This window comes from Tenrec ecaudatus, chromosome 4 (assembly GCF_050624435.1).
Source record: "Tenrec ecaudatus isolate mTenEca1 chromosome 4, mTenEca1.hap1, whole genome shotgun sequence".
In the NCBI taxonomy this organism is placed as follows: Eukaryota; Metazoa; Chordata; class Mammalia; order Afrosoricida; family Tenrecidae; genus Tenrec; species Tenrec ecaudatus.
Genome location: NC_134533.1, coordinates 196,196,106 through 196,221,380, shown reverse-complemented (window position 1 = coordinate 196,221,380; position 25,275 = coordinate 196,196,106). Strand labels below are relative to the sequence as shown.

Here is a 25,275-nt window from a genome sequence, read left to right as displayed (position 1 = left end):
TTGTTTACTACCCTGTGGCAAACAATTTCACATGGAGTTCACCACGTTGCCTCTCTTGCCCGACTATGATTTCTCCTTTCTAGTTGGCTGCAGTAGCAGCAAAAGTGAAGCCCTAGTTCAGCCCTTGGTAATAGGCCTTGAATCATCAGGGTCCAGAAACTTAACTGAAACAGCCGTGTCTGCCCTGAGCTGAGAGAGACAACTGCCTGGAACAGAAGACCCACACAACTTGGGGATTTCTCATGTGAAGTCAGAGAAAGTGAGGCATTGTCTTAAGTTGTTTTTATTACATGGAAGGTATTAAGACAAGTACAAAATAACCTTATAATTAGGATACTGTGTCAGTCAATAAAAAAGGCGACATCACTACAGTATGAAGAGATTTACAAATGACCACAATACACAAGCAGTGACAGAACAACAGACAACTTGAAATGGGGAGGTTGCATTTTTCAAAAATGCTCGTTTTTCTTAATTAAAAAAAGAACAAAGGAAATGCAGTGCTGCGCATGTGCGGTGTCACCATGGAAACATGGAAGCAGCGGTCCTAACGCACTCTACTATGCGCACAACAGACTCCACTGCTTCTAGTGCACAGCCTTGCCAGCAGTGCCTACTTCCTTCCCAAGCTCTGAGGAATACTAGTGCGGCATAACCCTTAAATAATGTCATGTACTTTTAAAGTTACAACCCACGGAGAAATGAACACCTTAGCGATCTAGATACAACATTGGCAACCATTGTTCACATGCACTTCTCTTCAGAACAAGTCCCCTTGGCAGGCAGGGTGTGAGGTCTGCACTAAAGAACCTTCTCCCTCAGCACCACAAATGCCCTCTGATAGGCCCCTGCTACCCTCCACCCACCCCTCACCCCCCCACCCCCATCAGCATTCACTATCCCGTCCCCCAAAGTGCAGCTCAGGGTAACCTCGCTGGAAGAAACGTCGGGAAGCATGGAGGTGGGTGCCGAGCACAAGCGCTTTGGTAAAGCCCAGTGCAGCGCCAGAGGAGAGGAGAGCTGTACTCCTGACCTAAACAGCCAATTCCTAGGATTTCTGTGTTTGTTTGTTTTTTCAGCCTTCAGAGAATAGAGAAGGTGTGCTTTGAGTTCTTGAGCCTGGATTCTCTCACATGACTTCTGGGACGGCAGGGAGAGACGAAGCCACCTCCCCGACCGGGTGAGAGAAGGGAACGGGAAGCAAGCTGTTGCTGGCCTGTGGCTTCGCTTCCCAGCCCCTTCTGGCTCGAGTGCTCGCTCAGAGCGAGTTATTGCTTCCACCATGCCGCCGCAGGGGCCACCCACAAAGGCGGACACTCACAAGTCCACCTGTAACAACGCCTCTGCTCTGGAAAACCAACCAGCCCAAGAGCTTTCGAGAAAAATCTTCAGCCCTCGAGGTCACTGAAAGGTCATTAGTGCAGTTTAGAGTCATCGCTTACGATGTGGTATCTATTAAATGATTATTGGCACAATGTTCTCCGTACAGTTTCATGTATAAATATTGATAATGCATGTAGGCCAGGGCCCTGCAGGATCAGCCAATCTGCACCACTTTGATGTTGGCAAGGAGGTTGTCTCTTCCCTTGGCGCACTGAAGGGAGAGCTGCTTCATCCGGGCCTCCACGGCCGGGCCTTCAGTGCCTGTGCGGCTCTGGCTCTTGTTGGTGCCACTGACCCCCAGACCTCGGTTGTTGTTGGCTTTGTCGCTTGTTTTATTCTCAGCACCTTCGGCCCTGTCTCCTGTAGACAGCAATACAAAGACCATCAGGTGAGTCGTGACAATCCCGAGCCCCCTGGGCCCCTTGCTGATCCTCCAGCCGAGCCCTTAGGGTCTGCGGGTGCTGCTAGCTGTACAGAGAAGGGAGCCCCAGAGGCGCCCCCTCGCAGCTCTGACTCCTTGGGGCCAAGTGCACATTACTTCCTTTAAATCATCGCCCAGGGTAGGGCTGGGCTCACTCACTGTGCTGGCCAAGAGGACTGAGCTCCGCCTTCCCCGGGGCTGGGCAGGAGTAGAGCCAGGAGCTCCCCCGTGAGCGGTGAGGCCGTGATGGGGGTCAGCATGGGCAGCATGCCACGGGCTGAGGCACTGGGGATCAGTGGAGACCTGGCTGGGCGGGCAGGGTCGCGTGCACCAGGTGGCTACTCACCTCGTTCTACCTCACACTCGGGCGAGGAGGCCCCACTGCATTCGCTGCGAGGGCCCAGCACTGGGAACATCACCCCAAACTCGGACAGGGACACGGGGCTGGGCAGGTCCAGGCTGCCGGGCCGCGCAACTGCTGGGAACTGGTCAGGAATCTCGGACGGGCTTGTGGGTCCTGAACTGAAGCTGGACACGGACTGGGTTTCTGAGTCATCTTCGGACACAAAGTTGCTGCAGTTGTCATCTTCAAAGGCCTCTGAGGCCACTAGGACCAGAGAAAAACCAGTCACGTGGAGTCTGACCACCATCAGTGGGCTGGGCCGCTAACAGAGTTACAGGTCCCTGGCCTCCCCGAAGCACGCCCTGGCCATCAGCCCACAATGCTCTGGCTGTGCTCTGACCCACGTGGGGTCACCCTGCCACCAGGGCAGCCGCCACTGGCTGTAGCTCAAACACCTTCAATGAGTGCACACTGCTGACAGGCAACAGGCTCTGCCACTGGGTCCCTGCTGGCCAGCCATGGGAGCAGCCGGAGGCCACAGACCCTCGGAGCAGCGTTCTAAGCCTGCTCTCGACAGCATTCCTCCTGCCTGCTCAGGCAGAAAGTGGGAGACAGGACCTCTCCATCCCAGGCCCTGTCATCCGCACAAGCCCAAACTTGGCCAATGGGGACTGAACTGAGGACAACTGGGAGAAATGGCCCTGCGTGGAGTTATCTGTATCCTTTGCAGTCTTCCAAGTCACTGTGACCCACACAAGGCTGGTATGAGGCCGCAGCCCACTGCCATCATGTGTCGTGCCGTCCAGTGACACCATGTGACACAGTAGGACTGCCCTGCATGCTGTGTTCCATGTGAGAGTAGAACTGCCCCATATGGTGTATGCCGTGGGACAGGGCAGAGCTGCCCTGTAATGGTGTGCTCTGTGGGACGGGGTACAACTGCCCCCGTGTTTGTTAGCTATGATCCTTACTGTGGGAACAGATAGCTAGCTCATGGTCTCTCCCCAGAGCTGCTGCTGGGTTGGAACTGCCAACCTCATGTTGGTGGCTGAGCAGTGGCCATGGCTCTCTGGTACGCCCCTCTTGCCACAGAACCAAATCCTGTCACAGTCTCTGGAGCCCCTGCCTGCCTTTGTGAGCCACGAGGCCGAAGCCCAGAGCCATGTCATTCCCATGTTTCTGTCGCCACCTCGGCCTTTTCCCCTTCAGCCTGCTCATGACCCAGTTTCTTCCAGGCTCTCTCACCTGCTCACCTTCCTCCCGCCCTCCTCTTTAAAATCAACCTCTAGCATCCAGCACTGTGGTCCGAGGCCCCCAGGGCACACCCAACACCCTGACTTGTTGCCTGGCCTTGGCCAACTTCCTCAGCCTGATTTCCCTTTCTTCCCTGGTAGCATTTGAGACTTGGTATCAGTCCCTCACAGACATCTCCAATGGAAATGGTCGATCCTTGGCTTTTCCTTTATCTGGGTTAAATGCTGATTAAAGTGAAGTAGTCCTGGGTAGGGGGTTTGGGAACGAACCAACAGGCTCACTCCACAGGAAAGGGGCCAAGGCTTCTGGAGAGGCTCCCCAGTTACAGTGAAGGGCTCCATGCCACACTGCCGCTCCACAGGGGGAGCCACCAGGGCTGGCCTAGTGCCCGGCTGGCAGGCAGGAGGAATTGTGACAGACGGAGCTCTGGCCAGGCGTACAAGGGGGGGGGGGGCTGCTAACTGAGGGGTCAGCGGCTGCAGCCCATCAGCCATTCCCAGCAGAAAGAGGAGGCTGTAAGGGATCCAGCCCCAGAACCCCAAGGGGCTACTCTGCCCTAGAGAGTGAGTCCCCTGCGGCAGAATCGACCTGATGGCAGTGAGGTGCGGATTCTGGACCGCCGTGATCCTCATCACAGGTCGCCGGCACTAACAAGGGGCCCTGGTGGCATGGCAGTAACCGCACTTCACACATGGTCAGCACTTGGACCCCGCCAGCCGCTTCACAGAAGGACGCGGCCATCATCGGCTTCCGTACGTTAGAAACCTGACGGGGGCAGTTCACCACCCTGTAGGGTCACTGTGGGCAGGAACTGGTGGAAAAGGTTTTGGGTGCTAACGTGGGCCACATTGTACAGGGGAAGGAGTGGGGAGCAAGCTAAGCCCTTCCCCACGTGATGCACTCGTCACGATGCAGCTTGCGGATCCCAGCGTTTGTTTCTAGACACACACACACCCCACTCCCCTGCAGGGCCTTCCTAAACCTAGAATGTCCCAAGTGGGGTGGGGGGCGGGGGGCATAGCAGTCCCGGCTCATCTGACCACCGAACTGACTGAGGAGCACTTAGAAACGCCTTGATGAGCAGTGTCCCACGGAGCACAGGAATGTCCCAGACACGGCCCCCGGGCCTTCCCTGGAGTGAGGGTCAGAGGAGCGTGGCACCCCCACGGGCTCACCAGACACGGCGTCGGGCTCTGGCTTGCTCCCCGACAGGTCCTCCCCGGCGCTGCTGCTGCTGCCCTCGGCCCCGACCCCGCAGCCCCGAGGGCCCATGGCGCTGGAGCGCCGCCGCTCGTGGATCTCGTCGGAGATCATCTCCAGGTTCTTCAGGGCCGTCTTGTACTCGCCTTTGGCCAGGGCCAGCTTGGCCTGCAGCTCGTCCACAGTCTTCTTCAGTTGCTGGTGAGGGCGCAGGAAGCTCAGTAAACAAAGGCTGCCCCCGTTGACCCTCCAATGCGTGTCAATGGGCAGCTTCAAGCCCATCTGCCCACTCGCCTGTTGCTAGGATCCCCCAAGGCCTGGCTGAGGACCGATGCCCAGCACCTAGCTTCCCAATGCCTCAGATAAACCCCCCCACACACCACCCTCTGCACCCAAGCACATCCAGGTCGACAGACTCGAGCTGTATGTTCCAGGAATGACCACTAGGGGGAATAAGCCCCATCACACACACACAGCCCCGCAAACCCCTCAGTGAGGCCATCCTTTCCCAGGGCAGCAAGTCTCAAGAGATCCTGAGTCAGAGGGCACTGGAGCGGCCCTGGTAGCACTGTCAGGTAAGTGCTGTCAGTGAATAACCACCAGGTCGGGTGGTTCGACTCCACCAGCCACTTGGAGGGAGAAAGATGAGGCTGTCTGCTCCCTAGAGATTTGCAGCCTCGGAAACCCTGTGCAGCACGGGGCTGTGAGCCAGAACCAGCTTGATGGCAGTGGGTTTGGGTCTGGGTTCGGGTAGAGTCCGAGAATTTTCATTTCCAAAATGTTCCAAAACTGTGTTGATGCTGCTGGTCCAGGGACCACCCAGGAGAACCACCCAATACAGAAAGTGGCCGATTTGGCCAATAACCCAATACGGAAAGTGACCGCGTGGCCGATTTGGCAAGTGTCCTCCCTGGACATGCGATGACTATGATGCTACCAAAACCATGTGAGGCCCAAAGACCCAAAGATAGGCCTCTCTCAGCAAACAAAACCCACTGCCACCACAGCACCTGCGGGCAGAGGGCAGCTGCAGGGTCTCTGAGATGGGTTTGCACAGCCCTTTCAGCTCAGAGCATCCAAGTAGCCTGAGAGCAGGGCTCCTTCACAGAAAATGGACAATCTGAAACAAAGCCACTGCCATCACGTCAGTCCCAAGCCACAGAGACCCTGCTGGGGTCAGGAGAACCCCCGAGGCTGTGAATATTTACAGAAGAGAACTATGTCTCCCTCGGAGGGGCTAGTGGGTGCCGACAGCCGGGAGTTAGCTATCAGCAGTGTGCCTTAACCACTGTGTCACCCAGGCTCTGTATCTGAAAAGCAGATGACCACATAACCGGGGGAGGGGGGGGCCAGGGGTGTGCGTGCAAAAATCCCCCCCGTGGCCAAGCCGAGCCCATACGTACCTCCAGTTGCACGTAGTACTTCCCCTTGAGTTCAAAATAAGGCCTGTGAATGACACAAGGAGACACTGTAAGGGTCACTCGATGCAGTGGGCAAACCCCCTGAGGGGGGGTCAGAGGCATTGGCGGTGACCAGCCTTGGCCATCCTGCCAAGATCTGCGACCCCTAACAAAGCGGTGAGGACAAGGCACTGCTCGGGCTCTGTGGCCTGATGTGCTCTGCGGGGCTCAGCCAGGGTCTTGCTGATGGAGACCCTGCTCAAAGCCTCGCGGAGTGCTGAGCAGCTGACGGGGCCATGGCCCCGCCCCTTCTCCCAGGGAGGATGGTCCTCGGGGGTGAAGGGCTGCTCAGACCACATCCTCTCCCTGAGCCCAGCGTGGTCTCCTGTGGGCCCTCTTGGACTTTGTCCAGGACAGCAGTTCTCAACCTGTGGGTCACAACCCCTTTGGGGGTCAAATGACCCTTTCACAGGGGTCGCCTGAGTCATAACAGTAGCAAAATAACGGTGATGAAGTAGCAATGAAAACAATGTTGTGGTTAGGTGGGGTCACCACCACATGAGGAACTGTGTGAAAGGGTCGCGGTATTAGGAAGGTTGAGAACCACTGGGCCAGGACAAGTGGTACTGGCCGGTCTGATTCAGTGCCCAGCACCAGCCAGTCTACAGACGCAGCCAGGTCACAAGCATGAGAGGACAAGAAGCACAAATGTCACAAGGCCCCTGGACTGTGGGTCAGCCAGCAGAGGGCCCGCTCGGTTTAGAGACCTGGGAGGCTGAGCACCAGTGCCTTATTCCTGAGTTCCCCACCAGTCACAGAGCTACCGAATCTTCATCCTGAGGATGTAGCCAGATGGCAAGGATATGGAAAAACAGGCTCAGTGGGGGTGAAAATCTTGAATGTGGGGGTGTGTTTGGGGGAGGGCAGAATCACGGGCCATTGTGTGCCAACCAAACTCACCACCATCAGGTCGACTCTGACTCAGAATGACCCTATCAGACAGGGTAGATCTGCCCTTGTGGGTTTCTGAGACTAGCTGTTCACAGGAGCAGAAAGCCCCGTCTTTCTCCCGAGGAGGAGCTGGGGAGGCGTAGAGCTGGGGGGGGGGGGAATGACTGGGAGTGTGAGGGTACAGCAAAGAGGAGCGGCCACGCCACCACGTGGCCAAAGCAAAGGAAGGGAGAGAGGCGGCACGGAGGAGCTCCGGGTGGGCGTGTTACCCTGTGGGTCGGGAGGAGCCCCTTGAGGATGTCAGGCTGTCTCTGCGCTCTGCCATGCATAGGAATCCCAAAAGGCTGGTGGAGCCCGACCACATGGGCATTTTACTTTCTCATGTAAGGATATGGCCCGTGAGCACATCTGTGTGTGAGGAGACCTTCAGGCACGTAGGTCGTGAAGGGAGGGAGCTGCACACCTCGGGGCCTGCGGTCTGAACCCATCGGGGGCTCTGAGGGAGAAGGATGGGGCTGTCTGCCCTGGGAAAGATGGACAACCTCAGAGACCGCGAGTCACTGTGAGTCCGCATCGACTCGATGACTGTGTGTGTGTGTGTGTGTGTGTGTGTGTGTGTGTGTGTGTGTGTGTAAAAGAGAGAGAGAGACCTTGGTCTTCCTTGCAGATCTAAGATCTCCTTCCTTGGCAACCTCCCACCTGGAGTGGAGCTGGGCTTCTGCTGCCCGGCCCCGCCCAGCTGGGGCCTGTTGCTCCAGGGGACAGAACTATTGGGGTGCTGTCCACAAAGCCCTCACAGTGGCGCTGCGTCCACCTGCAGCTCCTGGGTCTCGGTCATCCCTAGCCGTCCCCGTCTGCTTGCAGGCCCAGCAGTTGTGCACGAAGCAGGGAGAGGCTCATGCCCCAGAGAGGACAAGGACATTGTTTGCTCATCATAACCATGACTGTAATATATGAGAATTGGGGGGAGAGGGGCACACCTCCCAAGCCAGTCTGCAGCATTTCCTTAGCCCGTGTGCCCCTGAGAACATGCACTGTGCTTGTGTTTACCTCCACTATGCTGACAGGTAACCTGAGGGTCAAGGTCTTGTACACACTGCTGGCCAGAGTCTTCCTGGGCCCAGGCCTGACCATTTCCTTGATCTGGGATGCTCCACTTGGCCCTAACCGGGCACAGCTCACACCTAGCTGCCTCTGACTCCAGGGGGTCACAGAGAACATTGGGGGCGGGAGGGGAACCGCGACCTGTCTCAAGGACTTAGCTCAGGCTGTTCCCTGAGCAGGTGGCCCAGGTGCCGAGGGAGGGGACACGGTGCCCAGACTTACTTGGACTTGTTGATGGCTCTCTTGAGCTTCTTCTCCAGCTGCCGCATGCGGCCCGTGGCAGCGTTGTATCTGGCGGCCCTCTCCTTGTGCACCAGCTCGCTCCTGGTCTTGGTCTGTTCCGCCTCCATGACCTTCAGACGACAGCAGAGGTCAGCCCAGCCCCTCGCAGAAAGAACAATCCCCTGTGCTAACTTATGGTTTCAAAAACTCTCTCCTGAGGAAAGCAGTGGGCCGCCAGAGAGATTCAACTAACAGCCAGAGAGCTTTCCCTCCCAGGGGCCTGCCGTGACCACGCCCCATCGAGCAAGGCTGCAGCCCAATTGGTGTGGCGAGAGGAAGGGGGGTAAAGATGGGGTAAAGGAAGACCCAGAGAATTCGGGAAAGTCTGACTCCACCAAAGTCGGGCCCTCTGGAGCCCTGGAGTATTGTAAGAAGCCGCCACGGGCTCCTCCCACTGCTGGGGGCCGGGACTGGGGCAATGGTCCAAACAGCACCAGCGGATAAATGGGAGAGCCCAGAAACTGGAAGAACACAATCAAAGAAGCCCTGGCAAAACCCAGCACAAAATGGAGTGACAGCAGCATAATTTCCGCCGTTTGGTCCTTTCTCAAATACCCAGAATTCCTTGGCTGGCCACAGAAGAATCCAGAAACTGGGAGGGTCACCCTGTACCTTTAAGCAATCGAAGACAAATTGTCCCCATTGCACATTAGAAAGCAAAGCAGAACTCACTGCCTCTGAGTCATTTCTGACCCACAGCAATCTTACAAGACAGGCCTGTGAGTTCCTGAGGCGATAACTTCCTGGGAATAGAAAGCCTCGTCTTTCTCGCTGGTGGTTTTGAACTGCTGACCTTACGGATCGTATCCCAGGGCTCCTGTCACATGCTGGGTGTCACAAAAGGGTGTAACCAGGAAGGAAGCCAGAGCTCTGACCGGGTGGGGCATTTTGTCTTGGCCGTCGACTTGACTGTGCCCCCTTTAAAAATACGTTGATCTTACTGCCCCTTGAACCTGGGGAGGAGGTCCTCACTGGAACTAAGTACTTTCTTGTGCTGTGCTAAGGAGGCCACTGCAGAGAGGGCCACGTGCACCCAGGATGTGGGGACAGGAGCCACGTGAGGATGGCCTGCAACGCCTAATGAATCAACATGCCTGGGGCCCTTGGCTTGGACGTCAGATTCCAGAGAGAGTTGTGCGCTCTTGCACCCTCAGGTGGTAGCTATCTGGGAAACAAGAACACCTGTTCGTAAACATGAACCCCACAATGGTCGCAAACAAGGAGCCTCAGAGAGTCTTTCTGAGACACGAATGATGCTGGCCCTGGCCTTCCCCAAGGGAAAGCTCGGACAAAGCCTTCCAGGCAGCTAGCAGAGCCACCAGCACCCAGCCCGGCCTCCTTAGAATCCCAATGAGCTGGTTCAGGTGACCATCTGAGTTGTTTGACATCCCCAGGTGAGGTGGCCCAAGAAGAGGCCTTCCCACCACAGTCTGCGGGGGGGAGTGGTGGAACCTCCCATCACTCTCAGGAAACCCCAACCAAGCCTCATGCCCCCACCCACTTCATCCTCCACACAGGGGACGCTCCACCCCTCCCTCGCCAAGGCCTACTGCCTACCAGTCCATCATCAAGGAAGCCTCTCTTTTTTTAAATCGCACCCCATTGTTCCTCTTCCTGGTCTTTCAGGACCTCAGAAAGGCCAAGCGCTCCTGCTGGCTGCCAGCCCTCCTCCCCTCCCTCCAGAGCATCTGCTACCCGCACTTGGTGTCCAGCAGCTGGATTGTGGCCGTCCCCAGGGAGCCCATGCTTACTGCAGGCTCAGGCATACTCACACGGCGCTGAGCGGGGAAGCCTCCCTCTGCCCCTGCCTGGCAACTGGCCTCATCTATGGCCTCCGTGTGTCGGCTTCTGCCAGGACTCAGAGGGGGGCTGCCCAACGCAGCACAGGAAGTCGGTGGATGGCTGCTCCCTCCGCAAGGCAGTCTGGGCCTTTCTGAGCTCTGGGTTTTCTTTCCCTAGACCCTTAAGGAGCCCCAGTGAAGTAGTGATTACAAGTTGGGTTACTAACCCAAAAGTCAGGAGTTCGAAACCACTAGCCGCTCCTTGGAGCAAGACGAGGCTTTCCACTTCTGTAAAGAGTTATGGTCTTGGAAACTCACAGGGGCAGGTCTACCCTGTCCTTAAAGGGTCGCTATGAGCTGGCAGCAGCTCAGTGGCAGTGAGTTTGGCTTTGTAAGTAGAACTTGAGGAGCCCTGGTAGCAAAGTGGTAGAGTATCGGGGTGCTAACTGCAAGGTCAGCAGTTCAAAACCACTAGCTGCTCTGTGGGAGACGGCTTAGGTTTTCTACTCCCGTAAAGAGTTGCCATCTCAGAAACCCATAGGGACAGTTCTACCCTGTCCTGTAGGGTCACTACGTGTCAGAATCGACTCCATGGCAGTAGGTTTTGCTTTGTTGTCTTGGAATCAGTACGTGATTTGGAATAGGGCCAGATGCAGCTCTCTTCTCGTAAGGAAAACAGACTTTCTGGAGCATCCGGAAGTCAGACAAGACAGGAGACAGATTTCTAGACGCTTCATCAACCAGCATTCAGTATCTCAGGCACACTAGTCCCATGAAGGTCAGGGAAAGGCTGCATTTGGGGACATGCTAAGACAACCTGAAGGTCCGCAGCCACCTACACTAGTGTGGGGCCAAACGGACTGTGCCTGCCGGCCACAGGACACGCTCTGCACCATCTGTCATTTCAGAGATGGTGCTCCCTGTGGGCAGTTTCTCAGGGACTGGGGGCACGGATGCTGTGTCGCCAGCTGTTTCCAGCTGATGTCAGTCTGAAACTCCGTCCTCCCTCATCGGAAGGGAGCTGCATCTCGCCTATTCCAAACGACCTACAGCTTCCCACCCAAGAGGAGTGTCGCCCCCATACCCCTGGGGCAGAAGCAGGCCAGGGGAAGAGCACCGTCGGCAGAAACCCGGCCCATCACCCAGAACACATCTAACCTGCCTGCTTTGCCTCAGGACCGAGAAAGCCGAGCGCCTCCGTGTGATCTCAGGAGGCCAAGGCCATCAAGTACAGCCCCACAGGCTTCGCACTGCACCAGGCCAGCAGCAAGGCCTAGGACAGCCATGGTGCCCATGGCCATGTGCAGTGTGAGGCCTCAGGACTCTGCACCGAGGTTCCCTACCACCACTGGAACCCCAGGACTCAAGACTGCGTCTCCAAACCATAGGGACGCCTCTATTGTTTTAAGAGCAGACTAAGTGATTTCTGAAATGAGACGCCGACTCTCCAGATCCTGAAAGAAATGCCTTGGAAGAAAGTACCGTATATACTCATGTATAAGCCGAGGTTTTCCAGCACATTTTTAATGCAGTTTTTGTGGTAGAATTAGGTGCCTAAGCGGCTATTCGGGTTGGCTTATACTCGAGTATATGCGGTACTCTGAATACCTGCTTGTTTTCCTTGTCACCAGAGTCACCTGTCACCCTCCCTCCCTCCCCTCTGGTTGTGCAGGAGCTGACCCAGGAAATCAACATGTTCCGGGCCTGGGGATCCACTGTCCACCAGGGGGCAGGCGGCTCAAGGCCACACAAGGCAGGCCCCCCAAAGGGCCTCTCTGCTTTAGTGACTGCACAGAAAGTCCACGGAGATGACCCCCTGCGTCAGGCTTTCTGTTTACAGAAGCGTGCACATGGCCATTTTTACCTCAGTGCCAGCTGACATCAACCCTGTGACCTTGTATATCCAAGATTCCCCGCCCACAGGTGACCTCCAGGAGTCACGGAGACCCGAAAGGCAGCCCGCCCCCACCCAGTCCATCAGATGCTTAGTGGGAGCTGCTGAAGCTACAATCCACGCACCCAACAGCCCAGCCCTGCACTGACCACTCACACTGCAGGCACAGGCACGGGGGGGGGGGGGCACGCAGGACTGTACTGAGGAATGCTGGGGATGAGCTGAGCACCCCTCCTGTCTGGAAGAAGGGGACCTGGGGGTGCAGTGGTGAAATGCTGATCTGTGACCTGAACTAACTAGGGGGGAGGGCGGGGCAGGGGGAGGAGACCTGGGAGCAATCTGCTTCTGTCAAATGTGTACCAGAAACAAACCCCCACCTCTGCCGAGTCCATGCTGACTCATGGTGGCCCTGCAGGGCAGAGCCCAACTGGTCCGCAGGCTGGCCTTCCAGGGCTGCACATCTCTTTCTCTTTCTCCCTTAGAGCAGCTGGTGGATTTGAACCTTGAGATTCGCAGGCAAATGCTTAACCCAAGACACCACCAGGACTCCTCTGTAATGCTGATGGGCTGGCCGAGCCTCCGGGGCAGTTCGACTCTGTCACACTGAGTGGCAATGTGTGGACAACGACTCCAGGGCCAGGACAACACAAGTACCATGCGGGCAGGAAGGGCGGGTCCAGCAAGGCTCCGCCTCTCGGCCAAGAGGCCCAGCAGAGTCAGGCAGGGGTCACTGAGCCTGCTGAGCCAAGCAGCTGTCCCTGTCACTTGTGATCCTAAGCTGTGTGCGAGGAAGAGGCAGCCACGGGGACTGGCCCGGAGTCAACCCAGAACGTCAAGTACGGGGCCAAGATCACGCTGTCTGCTGCCTTCTCACGCGCTGGCTACCCAGTGTGCGTCAGGCCCACCCAAGTCTGGTCTCATCTCCCACAAGCCCCAGCTCCATCAGCAGTTCACACCCCCAAAGTCCAGCCCCTGGGGACTGTAAATCGGGCTAGTCCCCAGGCGGTGCTCAGGAGAGACCATCCCTGGAGAACCAGCCAACCCCTCCAGGAAGCCCTGCAAAATCCAAAGACCAAACACATTGCCCGGGAGTCGATTTCAACTCATGGCACCTCCTGGGCACAGCAGAAGTGCCCTCCGAGGTTCCAGAGACTCGAAGTCTTTATAAGAACAGACAAAACATAGTCCACTTTCAGCTGTGCGAACAGCAGCTGGGTCTGAACTGCCAACCTCGTGGCGAGCAGCCCGATACTTAACAGCGCCACCAATCTTCTCAGATCACCAAACCAGCAAAACAAAGAGGCTGCAGCCATGCCCAATGACCCTGCCTACCAGCTGTCACCCAGGAGCGAGGCGCAGAACCAGGGTGAGCCCGCCTCTGACTCTCGGGGCCATTTCAGCCTGCGTGTCTGTATGTCCGGCACCTCTGTGTAAACAGATCCAGAGTGCAGAGCGGCCAGAACCCGGGGAGACTGGGTCAGATGGACAAGAGAGTGCGCAGGACCCTCCCACGGATGGACGGGTGTGTGCGTGTCCCAGGCACACGGCAGCCAGGCCTGAGCCCACAGCCAGCCAGGGCGCGTCGTACCCGCTGCGTGGCGTGGTTCAGCATCTCCTGCCAGGCCGAGTCGAACTGCCGCTTGTCGTCCTCCAGCAGCCGCTGCTCGGCCAGGGAGATGGTCTCCTTGGCTGCGCGCAGCACCTCAGTGGCCCTCTGGAAGTCCTGCGTCGCTTTCTGAGCTTCTAGCTGAGCCTGCGAGAGAAACAGGTCCATGAGGTGTTAGGGGAGGGTGGGGGCTCCCCGTGCAGGGCACCACCCCATTACAAACAGGAGCCTCAAGCCCTGTGGCACGCTCCATCCACCTCCAGCCTGGTGCCAGGAGGCTCCTACAGGTGCTGGGCGGGGGGGGGGGGGGGGGGAGCACAGACCACGCCCACGGGCTGCAGCCCACCGCAGCACCTGATCCCGGCTTCCCCGGCTTTTTCCACCTCCGACCCATTTTCACACGAGAAATCTGCAACACGGGCAGGTGCTGCCAGCAACACCTCCCATTCACGCGCGCTGCAGGTTGAGTACAGTATTGGTCACTGCATGTTCCCACTGCTGCCAAATGTTTTGTGACCCCCCCGCCATACACACACACTCAGTCCGGTGACCTCTTATGGCGTCACGCCCCACAGCATGAGCAGCTTCGGGCTCGTGAGCACGCCAGCCCTCTGCCGGGTGTAGAGTGCTCAGCCCGCCACCAGGAGTCAGGCCCAGGCAGATGGTCTCACGCACCTGGTGGGTGAGCCGGGCGCCTTCCCTGCTCAGCTTGCTCGGTTCCTGGCAGGTCAGAATCACGAGGACTCCAGAGGCCATGGCCCACTGAGCAGCCCGCTCCTGCTTCTAGCTGTCACTGAGACCTCAGGGCAACTCGGGTGGCCCAGCTGGTTCACTGTCAACCCCTAGCCTGGCCAGCGTGCCCCACTCAGCTCACACTCGCCAGCAGAGCGGTGTCTGCACACTGCCCAGCAGGCGGGCAAGGGGCGAACAGTGCGGCACAAAACCAACCCAACAAGCCCGCTGCCAGGGAGTTGGTGCCTGCTCACGGCAACCCTGGGGGATGGGGGGGAGGGAGCGAGTTTCCCAGACGCTATCTCTCGCTGGAAGCAGAAGGCCTCCTCTTTCTCCTGTCGAGTGGCCGGTGGTTTCGAACTGCTGAGCTCTCCGATCAAAGCCCAGTTCGTAACCACTAGGCAGCCGAGGCTCCTAGGAACTCCATAAAGGGAAGCCAAATAAGGCACCTTACTTAAATAAATCCCCCCTATTTCCTTTGTTTTTTTTTAAGTGGCTACTAGAAATATTTCTGTTGGACACATGGCTCCTGTGACTTTTCTTCTAAGACAGCAGACATATACCCACAAGAGAGGGTTGGCCCGGTAACTGCTTCAGAGAGTCACCCCCCATCCCCACCCCCGACGGGGTGGTGACCCTCACAGGGCAGGTCCACCTTGAATTCTGAGCAGAGCACTAGCATGCTGTTCCCCACTGCTGGCCCCGTGAGGGGCCTCCTCAGGGACTGTCCTGGGTTATTGGGGCTGTAAACCAGTGCCCTTAGAGTTGCCTCCCCAAGGGCGGGGGCAGAGGGACCCACACCCATGACCAGAGCGGGCACTCACATGACTCAGAAGTCACAGGCTGAGGAGACTTAAGAGGAGGCCCAGGGGGTAAAACCCCAGCTTGGGAGCCCAGCCCCCATGTACCCACCCCTTGCAGGGGACAGCAGCCTCCCATCTCAGAGGGACCAGCCCAGGCCAGTCCTGGACCCCAGCGCCCTGGAGCTGATGGCCACTGGGTCAGCGAGAAGAAGCCCCCAGGGGAGACGAGATCCCTGACAGCGTCCATTTCCCCGCCAGGCTCTGCAGCGACCCACGGGGTTTTCACAGGCAACTTCTTCCCAGCCTGTCTCTGTTGGGAAGCTTCGCTCTGAGTGTCCACCACGCTGACCCCGGCTGCCACGGGCGGGCGGGCCAGTCGGAAGAGGGCCAGAAGGCGTGAGCGCTCTGTCAACTGTTTCCCGCGAGGGACTTGTCACTCGTGGGCTGACCACGGGACGAGCGTCAGCTCCGACACTCAACGAGGCTCTGGGAATATGAGTGACCGTCACACGTGTTTGGGAAAACGATGATCTGCTGACCCCGCTCGGCCGCACCCTCTGACACTGGGACCCCAAGGCCTGCCTTCCACACACGGTGGGAGGAGAACGTGCCTCTGGGACCACTTCCCCTTGCCCTCAGCACATCCTCCCAAACCAGAAGCCCAAGGGAGCAGGCGCCTGGTTCTCACGTCTCCTCAAAGGTGGCGCCTCACGATCTCTGGCACATGCAGCCCATGGAGTACCTTCCAGCCCTCACAAAGGGGCCGCCCACCCCAGTCCACGATTCGCGTAAGGGCTCCCCAGCCTCCGCTCCATCGTGGGAACATGGCGCAGGTGGCTCACTGTGCGTAACAGGAAAGAAAAACCAAAACCCAGCGAATGAAGAACTGAGGCTCGGCGCATAAAATCCCGACGAGGAAAAGGTCGGCAGAACTCGGCACGTGCTATGAGCTGCAGCACAGGGAGATTTTTAAATGAAAGCCTTCGTGACTCACGGATACTCCTGCCTTTCATGGAAATAGCCCTTGCGGGAGAATCTTCCAGGTCAGATAAACCCCTCAGGAACAGGAATGGAGGAGTGACACCAGGAAGGTAGGGGGAAGGAGGGGAGGAGGGAAGGAAAGGGGAACCGATCGCAATGATTGACGCATAACCAGGGGGAGGGGGAGGGAGGGAAAAAAGAGGAGCTGGTGCCAAGGACTCAAATAGAAAGTAAATGTTTAGAAAATAATGATGGCGACATATGTACCATTGTGCTTGATACAATTGATATCTCAGTGTTATGAGTCCCCCATAAAATAATCTTTTTAAAAAAAAGGCTGCTCAGGAATGGATTGATGGTGCCTTTCATGAGATTCTGGCCCCAGGCCAGCTGTGACTGATGGGTGTGGGTACACCACGAAGTGTCACCCACAGGGGGTGAGGAGGGAGGGAGGGCTGCAATAGAGGCCTGTCATGGTAGAGGCTGCTGGGAGGGATGGGGGACAGTGGTCACACACATGTCCCCACTTCCACCCTAGCCCGTGACCGGGCAGTCAACACAGCTCAAGAGCCTCTTTGTGCAAAGCAGAGCCCAGAGAGATGAGGTGACACACAGCTAGACCGTGGCCAGCCGGAACCAAAACCCTGGCTTGGGGCTGCCTCTGTTGGACCCCATAGTTGCTGCAGCACAGGACCGAGCACAGAGCCCCTGTGTGCCCGGGAGTTCCTGTCACCTACCAGGCCGAGCAGTGGAGATGCAGCTGATGGTAGAGAAGAGTTTTCACCACAGCGGCTACTGTGTGAACATGTCACCATCAGCGCTAAGACGTCAACGCCGTGAAACCTGTCTACGTATGACCCTTGCTTTACAAGGCTTAAAACCCCAAAACTAATCTTGCAATTGGGGAACGTGGAACCCTTGTGCGGGCGGGGGAGGGACCATGCAAACAGGGAACATGGAAACATAACAAGGGGATTTAGTTGGTTTTATCCTCCTGCTAGGCTTCAAGGGACCCACCCCCAAAAGCAGAGTAAGGGGTCTACACTACCAACCAAATGAAGGCCTGGGAATGCAGTGTATCCTTTATACCCGGGGTCCCTGCACTGAGAACCCTTTGGATGCCAGGAAGCACACAGAGCGACCTGCAGAGCTACAGATGGCAGGAAGGTAAGCAGAGAAACAAGGCAGTTGAACCCGGAGACCCACACAGCAGAGCCAGAGTAAGGTGACTGCAGTTCCTGTATCGAACTCCTCAGCTAGGGAGCCAGGCCTTCGGGCAGGTAGCTTGCCTGCAGGAGTGGGCACCTCCAAGCACTCACTGGGACGCTCAAGAGCAGAGGAAAGGGCAGGCCGAGGGCAAAGGGCTCAGGGAGAGGCCTACCTGCTAGAATGGCCAAGAAGAAGCCATCCTGATTGAAGGCCTGGATCCTGAGTTGTACCATTTACTCCCCTAATAAGCCCCACAACTGTGAACAGCCTGTGTGGCCATGACCATGAATTCTCGCACCCACCGGAGGAGAGTATGCCTGCGGAGTTGCTGACAGTCAATGGTGGTTTAAAAAAAAAAATCAACCTGGTTAACGGACCTGTCCCATGTAGAAGAATCCCGTCCCTCCTGCTGCTGCAGGGATGTGGCAGGCTCCTCCCCGCCTGTCCTCACCCTTACTCCCCCTGGGCTCCCCGGGCTCCCTCCTGTGGGCTGGTCCTGAGTAACAGTCGGCCTGCAACAAACTGGCAGGGACCTGGGCTGGAGGCAGAGGACTAGGGCAGAAGCCACTCCCTAACAGAGATCCCCCATGGAATCAGGTCTTGGGGGCTTGAGAGGATGGGAGCAAGTGTCGTTCCTGCATAGGGTTATTTTCATTGTACAGGGAAACCCTGCTCGGTCCTGTGCCAGCCTCGGAGTACTAAGTACAGGTGGTGCCCCCGTCGCAACCACTGTGTCCCCCCACTTCATTTTACCGACGGACCGGGGCACATAAAATGGCCTGATCAAAAGGAGCAGTCTGATGCCCCACCGCCACCCCTAATCCAGGCCTATTTCCGATGCCCACCGCCAGTTACCCCCACCCCCACCACTCCCCATTACTTTATTCCTCATTAACACACACAGCATCTTGAATTCCTTCCAGCATGGGCTAAATCACAGAATTCCCCTGCTGTGGTGGGTCTCCCCAAAGTTAGCAGGCAAGGCCGCCTTCTCTGCAAGCCCACCAGTCTCTGCCATGTCCTTCCTGCCGCCGCCACCCAGAGACCCACAGAGCACCAGTGTCTCCCAAGCTCAAGGTCAGAGGAACACATGCCCGCACAGCAAGCTGGGGAGTGATAGACCCTACCACTACCCCTCCCCCAGGAGCACAGTGCAGACAAGTTTTGCAGACACCCCCGCCCCTGCGGGACACAGTGCAGACCCAGGCCCTGATTGTCACCCCACACTGAGGGGGCGTGGAGGGGCTGCTCATGTCCCAGGCAAGGAGAGCTGGCACCATGCACAGGGCAAGAAGCCGCACCTGGTAATTATGCCACAGTCCTTTGCAGCTAATGAGCGGCTGCTGGAAGATGGAGCACAGGAGTGGGGAGGTGGGTGGCTGAAGAAGTAGGTGGCAGCACTGCACTGGAAAGAGCATCTCCCTCCCTTCCCCCAGCCGCAGTCAGGGAAGCAGTCAGCGCCCCGCCCCCCTTCCCCGCCCCCCGCCTGCCCTCCCCAGTCCCCACTCCCATCCTCCACCCGTCCCACCACCACCCATCTCTACACAGAGCAGAGTCCGTTCTTCCAGGGGATGGAGCATAGAGCCCACCCATCCAAGGACTGCTCCCCCAGAGACACGGTCCCTCCAGCACCATAGGGACCCACAGGGCCCTTTGTAGCTCCCAACCCCAGGAACCCCCAGCTCTGCACACACAGTGCTGCCACCAAAGTGGCCACCCGATGCCCTGCACAGAACCAGCATTGATGGGCCAGACAATTGGGTCACTGTGACCAAGTCGGTGCTTTGTGTCAGGAGAACTGGGAGGAAACGGCTCTGTTCCTGGCACCAACAATGCCCGTTGTCTCCAGTCTGCAACCTTGAACAAGACGCTAGACTCCTGCTAGACTCCTCTGATCGGAATACCAATGTCCCTGCTGACTCCCGCAGGACCTGTTGTGGCTTCCCAGGGACTCGCCAAGCAGGAACTACAGGAAATCTGTGCAGCACCGCGGAGCTTCCACCGGGAGAACGTACACAGGAATGGAGAATCAGCTAACTGGCAAGCTAGTGAGGCTGCTCTTTCGCCTTCTTGGCTGTCTTTCGGTTTGCCGGGGCCTGCTCCCTGGCCCTGATAGAAAGCGTGCTTAAGGCACCGTCTTCAGCAGCCAGCCCTGTGCCACTTATCTGCCACATGGGTCTGTCTTTAAACTCGAAACGAGCTTGCCACATGGAGCCACTGCATGATCTGAAGGGTAAAAGAGCTCCCTGCTCTGCTCATCACACCCCAAGCAGCTGTTTCTCGCCCAAAGCCTTACACCAAATGTAAGAGACCGTTTTAAACAGTTGGAAACTGGGAACCATCAGGCGATATTACAGAACTGCGATTAACCTGAGGTTCGGTGTGGAAATCACGTTATCATTTTTGAAAGAGAAACTCTTCCCTGGTGGGGATAAGCCTATAGGTATTGATTGATGGGTGACGGGACAGCACAGTAACGGGAGGGGGAGAAACAGCTGGAGGATCAATGAAGGATGAAGCAATGAATCAATGAAACCATGAAGGATCGTCTGTTGTTGGGAGGCACGCCCAGCAGAGAGCATGTGCCAATTCAACGGTCTCTAGTTCAGCTGACGTCGGTGACTCTTGCAGGGCTGGCGTAAGAAGGGGCATTGCATTAAAGAACAGCCGGGCCAGGGCCGAGGGGAAGGAGGTGTGGTCACCCAACAACGTGATCCAGAGCGGTGCAGCGGAAGATGGGACACAGGAGATGGGATGTATGCGATGGGTTTTACAGCAGGAGTCGGAGTTCTCTGCGTGGAGCAGGGGTCCTCAAACTACAGCCCACGGGCCACAAGCGGCCCGCCGAGGACATGTATCCGGCCCGCCGGTGATTTTACCCCGTTTGTTTTTTTACTTCAAAATAAGGTATGTGCAAGTGTGCGTAGGAATTTGTTCATAGTTTTTCTTTAAACCATAGTCCAGCCCTCCAACGGGTCTGAGGGACAGTGAGCTGGCCCCCTGTTTAAAAAGTGTGAGGACCCCTGGCGTGGGGCCACGGCAGTGGGAATGGCATGCGGCACGTGCAAGGAAGAGGAGTGATGAAGGAATGTCTCTGGGTCAGCAAACACCACGGGGTGAACTTGGTCTAATCCCGATGACGCCCTGTGAGAGGCTCTCCAAAAGAACTTGAGGTCAGGGTGAGAGGTGGACACCAGGGGTTAATATTAGCAGAAGCTAAAGTGATATAATAGTAACTTATTGCTAGTTAATAGTAGCTTATATTAATAGTCACATATTTAAAAAGGTTAATAGTAACTTATATTTAAAAGGTTAACTTAGATTCCTTAAGTTAGTAAGTTAATGTAAACAGGGTTCATATAAGCCACACAGATGCTGTGGTAGTTACATAATTTCATGTCAACTCGATAAATAGAATGCAGGGGTGGAGTCTAGCCTGTCAATCAAGTCACAAGGTAACACCCACCAGAGGATTCTGGGAACTTTTTCTCCTGGGAGGAGAACCACACTCTCGCTGCTTCACCGTCATGTTGACAAGCCACATGGAGCCACGCTGATGGCAGCCACAGCCCTGGAGATGCATCTACCGCCACTGGACCCACAAAACTTTTCCCCCACCAGCCTGTGATCTTCCTGCATTCAGCACCATTGCATGTGCTGCGTGAGTCTGAAGAGGAATTTATAGTTTGGTATCGGACAGATGGGCTAATCATGGACTTATGGACTTGATCTGGACTGGGCTGGGATGTTTTCTTAATGTACAATTACCCTTTGCTAGAAAGCTCTCTCCTACACACATACGAGGGTCTCTGGATTTGTTTCTCTCATCAACCTGGACTAACACACGTGCCCCCGGGTACTGCGGGGGAGCTGCGGGAACTGTGGTGTGCAGGTACACGGATGACAGCCGCATGGCTGCAGCCAGTGGGCGCCGGCCAGAGCAGGCTGCTGGGAAGGGCAGCAGGCCCGAGAGCACACATGCACATGCGCTGACGGGGCCCCTCTGTTTAAAGAGATCCCTAAGTCCCTTCTAACTCAGACGTGTTGACCCTGGGGTCAGCAGCCCCCCACATAAGGCACTATGCCCCCAACGCTCCCTCAATCTGCTGCACAAGACCCCTTCAGAGTGTTCAAAAGCCAAGCTGCCACTGCGAAGACTCGGGGGCACCTGACCCACGCCCAGGTCGTTTCCAGCACCTCCTGCGCGGGTGAAAGTTGGACAGAGAATTCGGCAGACCGCAGAAGCGTCGCTGCATTCGGGTTACGGTGCTGTGGGCGAATACCGAGAGTACCACGGGGTGCCACAAGCCACACACAGAGGGAGCAGTCCTGGCGGAAGGCCAGGCAGAGCACTCCTTCCTAGCAAGATGGCAGGACTTCGTCTCACATCCTCCCGACATGTTCTCAGGAGAGACCAGTCCCTGGAGAAGGCCAAGCCAAAGGTCACTGGTAAAGAGGAAGACCCTTCGTGAGAGGGACTGACACGGCGCTGAAACCTGACAATTGTGCGGGGGGGCCAGGGTGGGGCAGGGCAGGGTCCCCCACAGCCGCATATTTAAATGCCCACATGGGGTTTACAGCGAGGGTTTTAGGCAGCACAGAGCTCGTCAGTCGGGTTACAGATGAGGGAAGGAAACCAAATTCAACGGTACATACGGGGGCATGTCGTACTCAGAAATCAGGAGTAAAAACACGCCGTGCCCAGTCACAGTGAGCGGGCCGGCGAGGGAGCAGGGACTCCCGAAGCACTGCTTGGATACGTGCCCAGTCACGCCCTGGTGCCAGAGAATGCGACGGTACTGAAGTTTCTGCACACCGAAAACCCCGGCAGACACGTTGTCTGGGCGTCCAAGTTAGACCCTGTCCCTTTCCCTCCTCCTGGCCATCTGCCGGAGCTGCCGGAGCCATCGTGGACCAGGAGGTGACTTTGAGGGACCAGGAGGTGACGCTGGCTGTCTGAGACCCACGAAGCCAGGGCAGCAATGCGAGACTGCTCAATCCCTGCCTCCCTTTCTGGGAGAGAATGCATCCTTGGGTGCTGCAGAATCGGTGCCTGCAGCCAGAGTCCCGATTAGCTCAAGAAGAGGTTATTCTTGCGGACGGGTGGGCAAGTGTGGGGATGTCAGTTCCAGAACTGCAGGCTGGGGGACTTCGTCTGTGTGTGGGCCCGTAGCCCCGGGTACGGGGATGGGCCAGCAAGAGGATGGACACCCAGGGACAAGCAGAGTGTTTTCCTTCTGAGGTCTGCTTCCCAGCACTGCTCCCCAATGAGCGAGCCCCCTCACAGGTGCCTTCTACCACCAGGACTGACTCCTGGTCTCCGCGGACCCTGGCATTAAAGAAAGAATTTTATCCTCCATTTGTGAACTAAAGAAAAAAAACTGGCTCTTCTTTACTGTGTAGTACAAGGTTTCCCAAAGTGGGTGACAGTGCCCCCTATGGGGGGGTGTCACTGGGGCAATGCAAGGGGGCTGCAAAAGCAGATACCTACACTTTATTCTGAGGAGCCCTGGTGGTGTCATGGTGACGTGATGGGCTGAGATCTGCATGGTCAGCAGCTCGAAACCACCAGCAGCTCCAAGAGTAAAAGACTGGGGTTTCTACTCCCCATAAACAGTTCCAGTCTCTCAGAAACCCACAGGGGGTATGAGGTCTTATGGTTTATCTCCCACAGAGCCACTGGGTGGGTTTGAACAGCTAAACTTCTGGTTAGCAGCCAAGCGCTTCAGCGTTATGCTACCAAGGCCCCCTTACTCAAGGCTCTAGGCCTGCAACATGTAGGTCCCCTCTTGCCCAGAATCCCTAACCAACATTGCAAGGCAAGACCAGGCTTTCCAGGCAAAACAGAGTTAACAATTCATTCTGCTATCGGACCATAAATCACCAAGATCCCTGCCGTGCAGCGAGGGCCCCTTCACTCCGCAACTGCCCTGACTTGAGATGGCATGAATGACGCAGGTCCCAGGAACTGGCCTGAGGCCACTGCAGGGAGCATGGCCAGGGCCACAGGGACAGACGTCACTAACCCTGGCCTTCCCGCACTAAGTCCTCTTGTAGGAACTGCCGCCCCAGCCAGGAATGGAAGTGGCCAGGAAAGCAGGGGAGGCATGAGGAACCTGCACGAATGTCCCAGGTGAACAGGGCAGGGCACGGCGAGGGGCAGGTGTTCCAAAGGGCTCCGGATCGCTGGAAACAAGAGCCTGGGTGATTCCGGCACAGAAAACAGGGGTGCACAGATCAGTTACAGGACAGATACGCTAAGTCCTACAAATCGATCCTTTTTCTTCAGATGGGATCAATGCCTAATCAACTTCAGCACGCTGAGCCCTTACTCCAGAGCCCACCTTGGGGGTGAGGACGGGCTGATTTCTGGGTTTGCAACCCCGTTTGAAAATCACACTGAGGCTGCAAAGGTCCCCTCATCTGGCCACACCACGCTGTCCTTTCTCGACCCTCATACTGACAGGCTCACCAGTGTTCCCACCCTCACTGCCTTCCCCCTCTGCTCTTCTTCCTACTCCCTCCAGTGCTCCAGGATCGGGGCACCTTTCCCCATGGACCTTACGGCAAATCTTCCCCCCACAACCTCCACCCCCCGCACAGACCAGCGGCCTGGAGTCCCTAGCTGCTCGCACCTGTTGTGTATACCCTTCACTGTGTGATGTGGCATCCGAACACTGTCATAAAACCCCCTTCCTTCCATGTGTGTTGATGGTCCTCCTTGCGGTGGGGGGGGCGGTACAGCCTCATTTTATGTCCCCCATGGGCACCACAGGCGGAGCTGATGTTCAGGAGATTCTGTGAGGGATCCCTGCATTTGCCAATGTGCCAGACCACTGTCCTGGCCCCACAGTCTCCCTCCATCTCTCCAGGGAAACACACACCATTTAATCCAGGTCAATAACATGAAAAGTCTACTTTGGCCCCAAACGCCCCCATCCCCCACCCCTCAAGACTGCTAACAGGGGAAGCCAGCTCCACGGGACAGTAGCTTGGTGTGTTCTCCAAGGTGTTCCACAGTGCCTGACCCTCTCTAGGGACTCTGTGGCAGTTACATAATCCCCTGTCAACTTGACAGAAGGGGCAAGTCTAGCTTGTCAATCAGGTCATAGCCAATGAGGCCTCTGTATGGGCGTGGTCTTCTCCTAAGGATTCTGGGAACTCCTGTCTTCCTCACTGGAGATGGGGCGCACACTCTCTCTGCTGCATCTTCGCGTTGACAAGACATGTGGAGCTGTGCTGATGGAGCCAGAGCCCTGGTGCTAGAGGAGCCACGTGGAGACCCACGCCACCACTAAGATGCTTCCACTGCCACTGGATCCACAAAACTTTCCACCCACCGGCCTGTGATCTTCCTGAACTTGGTGTCATGACATGTGTTATGTGAGTCTGAAGAGGAATATACAGACTGGTATCGGACATATGGACTTGATCTGGACTGGGCTGGGATATTTTCTTAATATACAATTACTCTTTGATAGAAAGTTCTGCCTTATACACGAGTGTCTGTGAATTTGTTTCTCTAGTCAACCCAGACTAACCACCATGATAAAATGAAGGGGAAAAGTGACCACAATACTTTGCAGCCACCTTGTAAGTGGGATCTATAGTTTCCATCCCTTGAATTGGGACTGGTCATGTGAATGACTCTAACTACAACATGATGCAAGCAGAGGCTGGAAGGGCTTGCCTTTCCCACACCATGGTGGATGGCGACACACGTGGGGCCTGGCCACCTTTGTCACCCCAGCCGATAACGAGCCAGCTGCCCAGCACACGCAGTCGTTCAAAAGCAGCCGGCCCCCAGTCAGGCTGCCAACTGGTGGCGCTTACCCCAGTTGAGATCAGCTGAGCCTGGCCAAGATCTGCAAACCTGCCTGGCTACATAAACATCTGAGGCCGCAAAGTCTGGGGAACATTTCTTTTATAGC

General features: G+C 56.6%; 1 protein-coding gene across 1 annotated transcript in view; it reads right to left on the bottom strand.

The window, feature by feature from the left end:
- Positions 1-265: 265 nt before the first annotated feature.
- Positions 266-25,275, bottom strand: part of SH3BP5 (SH3 domain binding protein 5) — a 58,594-nt gene continuing 33,584 nt past the window's right edge. Inside the window, exons 4-9 of the mRNA XM_075547201.1 lie at positions 13,602-13,766; positions 8,279-8,409; positions 6,005-6,047; positions 4,577-4,799; positions 2,151-2,411; positions 266-1,743 (exon numbers count right to left, since the gene is read on the bottom strand). Of these exons, the coding sequence (XP_075403316.1) occupies positions 1,538-1,743; positions 2,151-2,411; positions 4,577-4,799; positions 6,005-6,047; positions 8,279-8,409; positions 13,602-13,766 (1,029 nt within the window). The 3' untranslated portion in view covers positions 266-1,537. The remainder of the gene's footprint in view (positions 1,744-2,150; positions 2,412-4,576; positions 4,800-6,004; positions 6,048-8,278; positions 8,410-13,601; positions 13,767-25,275) is intronic.